The following is an 11,713-nucleotide window of genomic DNA, read 5'->3' as shown; positions in this document are numbered from 1 at the left end:
ATGAACGTTTCCGTTTTGCCTCTGTTGAATTCCAATAACACTAAAAAATTTGTTCTGACTTTCTTTTCCAAAATCAACCAACTCAATGCACGTACATACTGCGTTAGAATTCGAAAGGTTTAGTAATTGACGCCCATTATGACTTTCTGTTCTCTGCGACTGCGCTGTACTGCATTTAATCCACATTCTCACTTTCTCAGCCTTCACATAGATAGGTGGCTCAGTTTCAAATACATATACTGGAGATCACTTCAGTCTTTTACGACACCGCTACACGTGCATACATGTTAAATAATCTTGGTAAGTAATTCAAGTTAAAAAGAAGTGATATTAATACATTTTATAAACTATTTATATAATTTATAAACTATTTTTAGTGAATTGTGAGTGTGAGTACGCAAAAATGTCTGACATTAATCACTTGAAGAGCTTACGTAAAAACGTCAATTGGGAAATCGAGAGAGAGAGACGCCAATTCAGCCGTGAATTTTTTCCTCTGATCTGCAATTGGGAGGGCCAATTTCCGAATCTTCGGGAGATTTTTCAAAGCGAAGAAATCACTCATCTTCTCACGGATACCTCTGACTTGAACGCGAACTCAATGCACAATATGGAAGGACGAGTTATCACAAAATTGCAGATGGCTCTGTTCTTTGGTGATTGGGAGGAGGCCGAGGCCGAACTAAGCAGAGGGGCCGATGCAAATGTACCAAATTCAGAGGGAATGACGAGTCTTCACGTTATTGGCTTGGCAGGCCATGACTGGGCCGACACATTTTTCCGGATCATGGCAGAGCTAAGTCTGCGTGTGAAAGTCAATATCCCGAACAAAAAGGGTCGTATGCCGCTGCATTTGGCACTGGCTAATGACAACAGGAAGGTGGCTGAAGCATTGCTTAGAAGACACGCCGATCCCAATTATGCCGACCATGATGGATATACGGCTCTGCACGTAATTTGCAAGAGAGACAAGGACCAAGGTTTGCTCAAGGAATTTTTCAAGATCGTCAAAGAAATTCCGACATCGGTGCAGGTCGACGCCCGAGACAAGGAGGGCAACACACCGCTGCACTTGGCTGCCGCCGGTGGCTCTTTGATATTGGTCGAGTTGCTGCTGAAAAATCAAGCCAATCCAAACTCGCAGAACAAGGAAGGATCGACGCCTCTGCATTTGATTTGCAAGAGAGACATCAACGGCGGCTTGGTGAATCAATTCTTCAAGGTTGCCCTCGATATGGATCTGCAGGTGCTAATCAACGCCCAGGACAAGAGGGGCAACACCCCACTGCATTTGGCTCTGGCTGCTGGCTGCTGCAACCGGAATATGGTACAATTGTTGCTGAGAAATCAAGCCGACCCGAATCTGCCCAACGAGGAGGGCCAGACGCCTCTTCACTTAGTTTGCAACAGGTATCACAAAGACATCACGGCCTATGAATTTTTCAATATTTGCAAATTTGAAAAGAAGTCGTTGGAGGTCGATGCCAAGGACAACAAAGGCCGTACACCACTACAACTGGCCGTGGCGAATCTTTTGATGGAAGAAGTCAATTTACTCTCAAACTATGGGGCTGATCCATCTAAATTCGTTTTCCCTAGCAGGGATGACTTCCACCAGTCGCTCGGTTACCACGAAGACGACGCTTGGCTTATCAAGGGGGATAGAGTAAGTCGTGCTCTCCAAGTCTTGAAGATTCTCGAGGAACGGGGATATAAAGTGGATCGCAGCGACGCCATGACAATCGTGCGATTGTTTCGCGAATGGGGATTCTTACAAATGAAAGAGGATCTTGCAAGAGTGTGGCGCAAAGGGACGAAACCCACAAATTCTGATTTTCATAGTAGCGACGAATCCATAAAAAAGGCTGCTCATATGCAGTGGTTCAATACAACAACGCGAGAATTTTTCCAAAAATGGTATATGCCTGTTCTCGAGCCGCTGATGAAGAAAACTACGAAAAATTTAAAACTTGCTTGTTGGAGATCTATAAAATAAACCTCATGATGGCAATGAGTACCTTTCTTATTACTATTATTTTTCTTGTAATTTTGTATGTTATTTTAAATGTACTACATTTTCCATATAATTTAAATAAAAATATTTAAAAAAACTTGAATCTTTTTTAAATCTTAAATCATCTTTTCGTGAACATTTCTTTCCACATGTAATACACGTGTGGGTGATACCTTTGTGCACCGAATCGACGTGGTTTCCAGCCTTTTCTAGACGCGCTTCGCTTGATGTAGAATTAGTTATTCAATTATATTTTGATTTGCTTCAACTTTATTATTCATGCTTTTTTTGTGCTTTTCATGTAAATTGTTCAAAAATTTTCTACTTTCATATCTTCAAATCAATCATCTCAACGAATACAGTAAATCTTATACATCTTGGGTTGTGACACGATTGAAGGTGAACTTTATACATCGATTAAGTCATAATGCGTGAGCGATGCGCCGTATCGACGTGGGCTCTGAGATTTCTCTTTCTTCCGAAAGTCCTTCCGCATACCTCGCATGAGTAAGTTTTATACGCCGTAACCATGTGAGTTGTGAGATTATCCTTTCGTGAACATTTCTTTCTACATGTAACACATGTGTAAGTGATACCTTTGTGCACCTTATCAACATGCTTTCTGAGATTATTCTTATGTGGGAATTTCTTCCCGCATATACTGCAAAGATGAGTGATTTAATTATATACCGTATCTACGTGGATTTGGAGACTTCCTTTTCTTGTGAATTCCTTTCCGCTTACATGACATGAGTTGGTAACTTTTTGATGAACTGTATACACGTGGCGTTTTAGATGACTTATTTTTGAGTAGGGTAAATGTGGGTGTTACTGCGGTTTTTTTAGGTTGTTTTCCAACCTTCGATATTAAACGCTGTAAAAAGATTTGCCTAATAGTTTTTTTTACGTTATTGTTCAAGATCTCGACTAAACAATTTAAATATTAAAAATGCAAGATTTCGATAGTATTAAAATTATTTTCAACTCATAAATAAAAAAAATGATTCTCAAATGGTTTTGGAAAGAATTTTTTGTCTTTATTCGGAGATTTAATTCGGAAGATTGTATTGAAAAATGAAAGTCCTTAAATTTTTAGCCCTCTAGGTCCAACCCTCGTGGTTCATGGATAACCGTAAAACCCATTAATATAATTTTTAATATCAAATCTTAATTCTTCATCAAATTTTACATTACGCCAACATTCTTCTTCAACTCTCGAGCGTCTTTCATATATTTCGTTGATCCACGTAATCTAATTGACTCTACCGTACAGTCTGTCGCACTTGTATCTCGCAGCACGAATAAAACAGCATCGCATCGTTCAAGAGAGACTTTCTTCCTCTCCTCTAACTCACACGCGATTTTCGAGGCATATTCCTTTGGTCGCGATGATTGAACGACTGCCGATCGCTGCTCGAGTGCTACGGCTATATAAGCGCGCATCTGCGTCGATCGTTATTTATGGTACGTCGTCGACGTTTTTCTCGAATTTATGGCGAGCACGCTGCCCCTGACGCGCGGTGCGCGATTTTTGCAAATTTTATTTTCGGACCAGCGTGCAATAAACATGCCTCGAAACGATCATCAGTGAACTCGATGCGTTATACTACATAGATGTAAAAAAATTCGTCAAAATTGGGGGGACAAATATAATTCTGCGGGATCGTATAACTAAAGCGAGCCGCAGTATTACACGGCGAAAAAGCGTTCGATCATCGAAGCTCATGTGTACATAGAGCGAGACAAAGTTGAAAGCACAGCGCGATGATGATCGGTCTCGGTGGCGCGAGTGCGAGCGAATCAAGTCATCATTGCGCCCGTCAACGATCGCACACGCATATATATCGCCCAGCCCACAGGACAAATAGCCCCGTGAATATGGCGACGAAAAGTGTGCGCGAGGCACAGTTGAAACGAGGAAGTATATACGTATCAGAAGCGGTTGCGCTGCTGTATATACGCAGCAACGTCCCAGGGGGTAATCGCCGCCCCTCCCCCCCGCGACTGTATTACACGTATGCGCCTCTCTCTCTCTTTCTCTCGGCGAGCAACAAATGCTACCGTATACCAACGCGGCTAATCCCAAGCGTCATTTCGCACTTTTAATCGTTTTCCATAATCGCTTAGATGTGGCCACGAAGTGTGCGTGCGAGAGTGTCAGTTTTTGCAACCATATGCGCGCGTGGGTAGTAGCATATATACTTATTACACAGGGTCGAGCGGGGCCAAGATGACTCGCGATTATTATGTCGCGCTCTCTCTCTCTTTCTGCATACATCGTGATGTGTGTATATAGTACGGATCATCGAGCCTGAGGGACAGCTTCATCTGGGCGCGACGGACACCGAGTCAAGGGTTAAATGCTGAATTTGTATGTAGATTGCCGCGTGTTGTTGTCGCGGACGCGCACCAACGATGATGACCTTTTTCTTCTCTTTCCACGCGCGCACGTGTGTGTATGCGTGTGTGCGGGTACACCTGCGCGAGTTTAATGGTAGCTCGTTAATACACATGCCACTTGAAAAATTATCCGTCTAAATAAGCGCGCAGATCGGGATAGAGCTAGATTTTAGATTGCGTCGTCCAATCTGATTTAAAATCTGTTATTGTAATCAGTTATGCATTATACTATGTTGTCAGTAAATGTACTTTTAATATACTTTAAGCTTGACTAAATTTTATTCATTAAATTGTACAAATTTAACATGAAAATACACTGAGAAAAAAAATTCATTGATTCAATGAAAATTTAATTAATTACTATCTATGAAATAATTTCATTGAAATAATCTTTTTTTCTTTAGTTTCATGAAATTTTGGTAAAACAACAAAATATTTAGTAAATATTTAGCACAGCGAATTCGGGGCCTCTGCCTATGCTGGTCCGTATACTATTGTTATCATTGACGCCTGTTATACACACAGGCAGTCCGACTTCGCTGTGTTTACGTTTGGAGGTTGTTGCAGAATCAAACGCCGTATAGTGTACATATCGGCGCGATGCATAATCATGAAAGTTCCGCATGTGAACTAAGGTCAATGTGGATATTTTTGCGCATGTGTCTAGATTCGCTCAATAATTAATATTAAATATCTAATTTAACACAAAACATAAATATATTATTTTAATACTAATATTAAGTTTTGATCTCATGTAAAAATTTAATTCAAAGTTAAGCGAGAATAGGGGTTTAGCTGAGCGAAAATACCCACATTGACCTTATGTGGAAAGAAGTATACAACGAAGGGGCTTCTCAAAAAACATTTTGATCACGCAATTTCAGGCTTAATGAATGTGTAAAATTGAATCTGCAGAAGACTAATTCAACCATTTTCATTTATAATAATTTCAATATTTCTACTGAATTTGTTTCATTTTATTGCAATAAAGTCTTCCAGTTTTCAAAAAATTAAATAAATTCTTAAAGATAATGAAGCACACTCTTAATTATCTGCAAGGAAAATGTCGAATTTCTCATATTGACGTCAATTTTGAATAATAGTCATTTCTTAGCGCATTCCGCTTGACTTAAATTTTGAGACTTTCGATCCTAACGAACTATTATCACCAATATCCATTACACGTGTCAAGTGACAGCAATTTCAATCGCGACGAATTTCAAGGATTTTTTAATATAATTTTTCTTACACATGTGCAAGAGATATTTCTAATAAGCTGATTGTAAATTATGCACCATGGATGGCAAAGTCAAAGTATGTACCCCAGTGAAACACGAATTTTAAACCCTTCGAGCGACACCGACGCGCGTGCACGCATCTCGTTGCGCCACGATGATCTATACGGAATATACCGTATTACCCGAAACGCAGAAGTGGCTTCCGAAAACCGCAGGCCCGAGATGAGAGGTCAACGTGTCATCGCGCTCGGCGACGCGTATATTTATACCAGCCTATATGTAGGAATTTTCATGGCGAAACTTCGATGGAGGTAAAATACGCGCGGACAATATATCTCTGCGGGCCGCGCATATTTATACATATTGACATATACGTACGGACGGTCAGAGACTATATATGCGGAAGCTCGCGCGCTTCGCATAATACACGCGAAACCCGAATTAAATACGCTTATTAAGTACGGACATTTGCACGCGCATAATGTGGCGTCACGTGAGAATAATTTTTATCCTCGGCAGTCTACGGGAGTTTCAGGAAACTATTAGGCCTTTTTATTCTTTATTATAAATATTTTTTTTTCTGCTTTTCAAGTATCTCGTCGTCGTCGTCGTCGTCGTAAGCGCGCGCAAAATTTCGAATGGTAATTCGCGCGCGCGACGTGTGTGGCCCTGTTCCATCAATTTTCCTTCGCCAACGCAGAAAAATAAAGAGAAACGCGCGTGTATACATATATTGTATATATGGGGGGGGCTTATTATATTATATACGCGTGTTTGCATACGGTTCTACAGGTGGCGAGTCATTCGCGATATTTTACGACTAATTTATCGAATTTGTGCGTAAATTTACATCATGTGATTTTATACTCACGAATAATTCGGAGCTGTCGATAGCGATCTGCGCGCGCGCGAGTCCCGAATCCTCATATATACTTCTCATTTGCGCGTGTATTACGGATTTTTTTTTACGATTTTTTATTCGCGAGTTCGTTATAATACCGTGGCACGTAAGAGATATAGTTTATTTATACGAACGTCGGATTAATCGTCGCGCGAATAAAGGAAGATCGATTGCATACCGCGTATACAGCTCTCGAGGAAGTCCGCGAAAATACATAGGCGACTTCCAATTAAAGGCATGGATATATAGCTTATACAGAACTGCTGCCGTTGACGCAAGGGGGGAAAAGGAGCATTATTACCCGGCTAAAAATCACAACGCATCCGAAAAGGTGTTGAGCTTGTATTATACAGTGTGTGCAGCAAAGCGCAGCAGAGATCGTACAACCCGTTACGTAAGCCATTATTATCCCGTTCTCACCTGGTTTACGCTCGGCACGACGGCGTGTCTCGATCTCTCACACCTCTACGCGCGCGAGAAATTCCCTCTGCAATAATATTTTCCCTGCCACATTTATATGTGAGTATGAGTGTGTATAACGTGTGCAGGCGGACAAGCCAATGTTGTTGTTGTTGTTACTGTTGCTGCAATATAAACGAGCCCCCGGGACGCGTCGCGAGGAAAGATAGCTCGCGAGCAGCAGACACACTACTGCAAAGGGGATCCCGCTGCGTGTATATATACACACTCGTACCAAAAACATTTTCCGTTTTTCGTAAATATAAAGTCTTACGCGCCCTGTAGGTGTAGCGCACATTTACTCCTACGTACGCGTCTGTGTGATATGTAAGCGCAGCTGGATTATAATATGTGTGCGATTTAATAGAGTCTGAAAAGCGCGAGACGATCATTAAGTCTGCGGGATTGGGATAAAATTTGATTATTCATTTTTCCCGTGAAATCGTATCTCATATACATTTCGTTATTATGTGTCGCGGATGACGTGTATACACGATTTATCTCGTATTAATGAAGTCACGCATCGCGAAATAATATAATGGTGTTGCGACGCGAGAGATCGAAACGTCGTTTGATTATACGCGCGTCAAATTAATTTGCTCGATTAATCTCGAATCTCTTTTTTCTTTTTTCACTTGTATCATAGAAGACGTTTCCGCTGGAATAAAAACCGAATTTTTCCATATTCCAGAAAAAGCAGAGTTATCATTCTACAGCGGGCTGCAGAGAATATTACAGAGGGAAAAAATCCTAGAGGATGATACTCATCAAGTTATATGTTAGTTATTTTTTTATTTTTAATATCAATTATTTTACTACATATCTCCTTTGTACAGCAGGACCAGATGTCAGGCACATATTCCATTACCATTATGGAAAGGACTATGAAAATTTGAGAGACGAGAGTGAAGGGTATAATAAGAATGTGAAGAATAGTTTAGAAAATAAAATTAAGCATTACTATTGACAATCACATTTAAAAATAGTTTTTAAATTATACACGCGTCAAATTAATTTGCTCGATTAATCTCGAATCTCTTTTTTCTCTTTTTACTTGTATTATAGAAGTCGTTTCCGCTCGAATAAAAAACCGAATTTTTCTATTGAAAACCAGTTAGTCACCCAAATCGACTCATTTACAACGTTCTGTGTCTCTCTTTCTCTCTCTCTGTGATAATAATTGGACGAAGCGAGAAAAAAAGCGAGATATTATGCGGCGATTTTCGACTTTGACACCAACGTTTTAATTCGAAAAAAACTGTCAACTGTCCGGCGAAGCAATTTTTTTTGGTCCCTTCTATTATGTAGCACTGGACTAGAGGTCTCCAAGACGCGGAAACAGCAGCTGAGAGCAGCAGCAGCAGCTACTCGATCCGTAGCCCACTTTTTTTTTGCTCAATGATTCAGTGTTATTATTAATCTCGGAGCGCTGTACGAGGATAAAAACGAGTTTTATCGTGTGTCAGAGAAAGAGAGAAAAAAATTTCCGAATAATCTTAATGAGTGTTTACCAATAAATCATGCACTGGACCCGAATAAGATAAGGGGGCCATGTATATTACATCTTCATGTGTAATAAGCATTGTAATTTGCATCAGCGGCGTAGAGAAAAATCGAAGAAAGAATTGAACGAGCGCGTTAAATTCTTGTCTTTGGATATAAATTACAATAATAATGCGCGCTGCACGATGACGACGACTCGAAGCGTAAACAAAGGCCCGATACAAAAGTAAAGAGCCCAGAGAGATGATATCGCAATCGCTTTCGCCCTCGGCAGCTCGACAGAGCTCGATAAGTTATAATATAATTTGACAGTGGTGTTTGACGCTAAAATTAAAAGAATTACATCAGCTGCCGGTCGATACGTAATAATTGCGTTGTGTATATCTCGTATCGATAGTCCGAGCCACTGTTGTTTTCCGTTATTACAATGGAATAAACGGCAACGATGATTTTATAATCTAACGCGGGGAAAATCCAACTCCGAAACACGCCAGCTATATTTTATTATTATTATTACGCGAAGAAGGTCGCTTTCGTCGCGATTAATTTGCTGCAGATGAGCAACGATGGGGGGGTATTACATAGGCTATATAGGGGGAGAGAGAGAGGCCAATCAGCCGGAATAATCCGTGTCTCTTGCGATGTGCATCGTCGTATCGTGGCTATACTGTATAACACAATATACGATATCACACGCGTCATTTAATTTCAATTCCCCGTTGCGGTATGTGTCTGTGCGAGAGCAGACAATGGCGCGATTGGCATAGAAGCCACTTTATACACATAAGCGCATCGTATGGGATGGTCCTCGAAATGTGCTCGTGTGTCCTTGTATGGGTATAGGCCCACTCCCGCGCTTACGCACTCTGTTAAACAAATAAAATGCACGACGACGAGTTTCGACCGAGAGTTCCCCCTGCTGCTGCGACTATAAGCACACGATGATTGTCGTGTGCGTCCGCGTATATTTACGTATATAAGCAACAAGCCCCGACGGATCAACCCTCCTTAGGCCCGTGGCACGCGCCATTACGCCTACGTAATACACCGTCTATGCACGACTGCGTGTATCAAGAGCTATATCGTGCACGAGTGCGAGATACCGTACTTAACGAATTAAAAGCTAATTCCATTGGAATCGGAATTGAAAAATTCAAAATTTTGCCCTTCTCGAAACGTTCGATCGACAATCAACTGAAAAACGAATGTAAGGCACGCCCACGATGGTATGGGCTCGCGAGACGAGTGTCGTGTGCGAACGTTCGAATTTTCGAAAAAAAAACGTTACTCTCTTACTAACACCACCGCACACGCATCGTGTGTCCGAAGTGTGAGAACAGTTGCAGTCGCGATTCGCGGAGGTCAAGTGGTAAACAAAAAATAACGACGACTATTACACCCGTAACCTCAATCTCGAGGTTCGCCTGTCTCGCCTCCGCCGGACGATCCGCATCGTCCGATTCCAAAGTGTCGCTTATAACAGTTATCGAGTTATGTCGCGAGTGATAGTAGTTCGATATCGAGTCTCTCGAGCAATATGTATAAAATAACGTTAACCTTGAACGACTGCTCCCGAAGCACGAGATGACGACGATGATTCCGTGACTGTGCAGTCCACGCGTAGTGCATCTCGTATTGGCAGGTATTCGAAACGACTCGCTGTTAACATAAAATTCATACGTCATTTGTGAGTTCAAAAATGCTTACCCTTGAGGCTCGCGCGGCATGTCGTTGCCGTTGCCCGTAACTCCCGGTTATTAATTTATTAAGCAAAATTACGAACCTTTTATCCTGTTATACATCGTCGCATTTCGTACCTGCACACCTTATCGGATCAAGATTCGAAGCTCATACTATGTATAGCGTCGTAAAGAATACGGCATGTATGCATATTCATACCGTATAAAATTTAAAACATCGGCGTTCGCATTGTCCACGATCTATCGAATACGCGTGCATTTCCTGCACTACCCAGACAACGACGACGACGACGACGACGACGGGTGACATCGAATTTCGGCCGAGAGATAATTAATATCGGCTCCCGTGGGCCGAATTATTGCAATAACTCGCGCCAACCGTCATAATTCGATGCAGTATATTTTATGATTCGAGATGGATGCGATAGATACACGCGCAACGGCCGTAACGATATTTCACGCAAATTTAGACAGATGCGCTCGAGACGTTCATTCGACGACGAGTCGTGCATCATCGTCGTCACACAGGTGACGACGATCTACTCCGCCGCTTCGTCCTCCTCACCTGCAGGTATACGTTCGCGTGATTTTATCAATTTTATTTTTCAATGTCGCGTAATGTAACGTATATTAATATATACACAGCAGCAGCACTCGAAGACACACGGCCCATTGTTGAGCTAACCCATAAATAATCGAGACGATACTTTCCCGTGAGTGAATTCGAAAACTGACTGTTTTTTTTTTTTTTTTTCAAACAGTCGAAAAACGGCTAATAGCGCGCGTCGCATCGTAAAAGCCGATTCACGCAGTAGTTGCGAACGGCAGGCCGGCCGACCGGTGCTGCCGGTGGCGCGAGGTTAAATTATTTATAAGCGTAGCGAAATAATGCGCGCATCGTCGTAATACGCATACATATAAATTTTACGTCCGCGCCCGTAAGTGCGTAAGGTGCATAAAGTTACGAGTGCGGACACGTGCCACAATGTATCGTTTTTCTTCTCGCTTTAAACAAATATACCCAAGCCGTAAGTGGCGAGACAAATTTTATTTTACTCTGCGTGTTGTTTGCAGCTTCGCACGACTGCGCGATTATCCCCGTTGGAAGCTAGAAATTTCGCGCTCGAGAGAGATAGACAGTTGCACGCTGCTGCTGCCACGGCAAAGAAGGGCTATATATATTCCTTTCTTTGCCACTTTATCGCCGCGGCAATTGGCCGGAACTCGCGCCAGGCGCTAACCCTTTTTCTTTTTCACCTTTTTGCGCTCTGCGTTTGTGCAGTGCTTCTGGCATTGTTCTTCGAACCTCGGCGTAGGTACACCTGCAATATACACGCGGCAATATTTTCTCGCGCGCCAATTCATCGTCGTGCGAGTCGTGTGGTAGTAGTTGTGAAACGCGCGTGCCTCAGATCCAAACACGTCGTTTTTACGAGTCTGCTGCTGCTGCAGCTCACGGCGGAGCGACGGATTTTTCGACGCGACATTCGATTTGCCT

The 11,713-nt window shown here is 42.0% G+C and overlaps 1 protein-coding gene across 1 annotated transcript; it reads left to right on the top strand.

The window, feature by feature from the left end:
* Positions 1-610: 610 nt before the first annotated feature.
* On the top strand, positions 611-1,996 carry LOC106658122 (ankyrin-1-like). The gene is made up of 2 exons (XM_014379944.2): positions 611-1,033; positions 1,109-1,996. The coding sequence occupies exons 1-2, from the start codon at positions 611-613 to the stop codon at positions 1,994-1,996; spliced, it is 1,311 nt and encodes a 436-aa protein (XP_014235430.2).
* Positions 1,997-11,713: the final 9,717 nt, after the last annotated feature.

The sequence above is a fragment of the Trichogramma pretiosum genome, unplaced genomic scaffold, assembly GCF_000599845.2.
Source record: "Trichogramma pretiosum strain Unisexual culture from Peru unplaced genomic scaffold, Tpre_2.0 scaffold56, whole genome shotgun sequence".
Classification (NCBI taxonomy): Eukaryota; Metazoa; Arthropoda; class Insecta; order Hymenoptera; family Trichogrammatidae; genus Trichogramma; species Trichogramma pretiosum.
The sequence above is the reverse complement of the archived record's forward strand: the minus strand, read 5'-3'. Positions and strand labels throughout refer to the sequence as shown.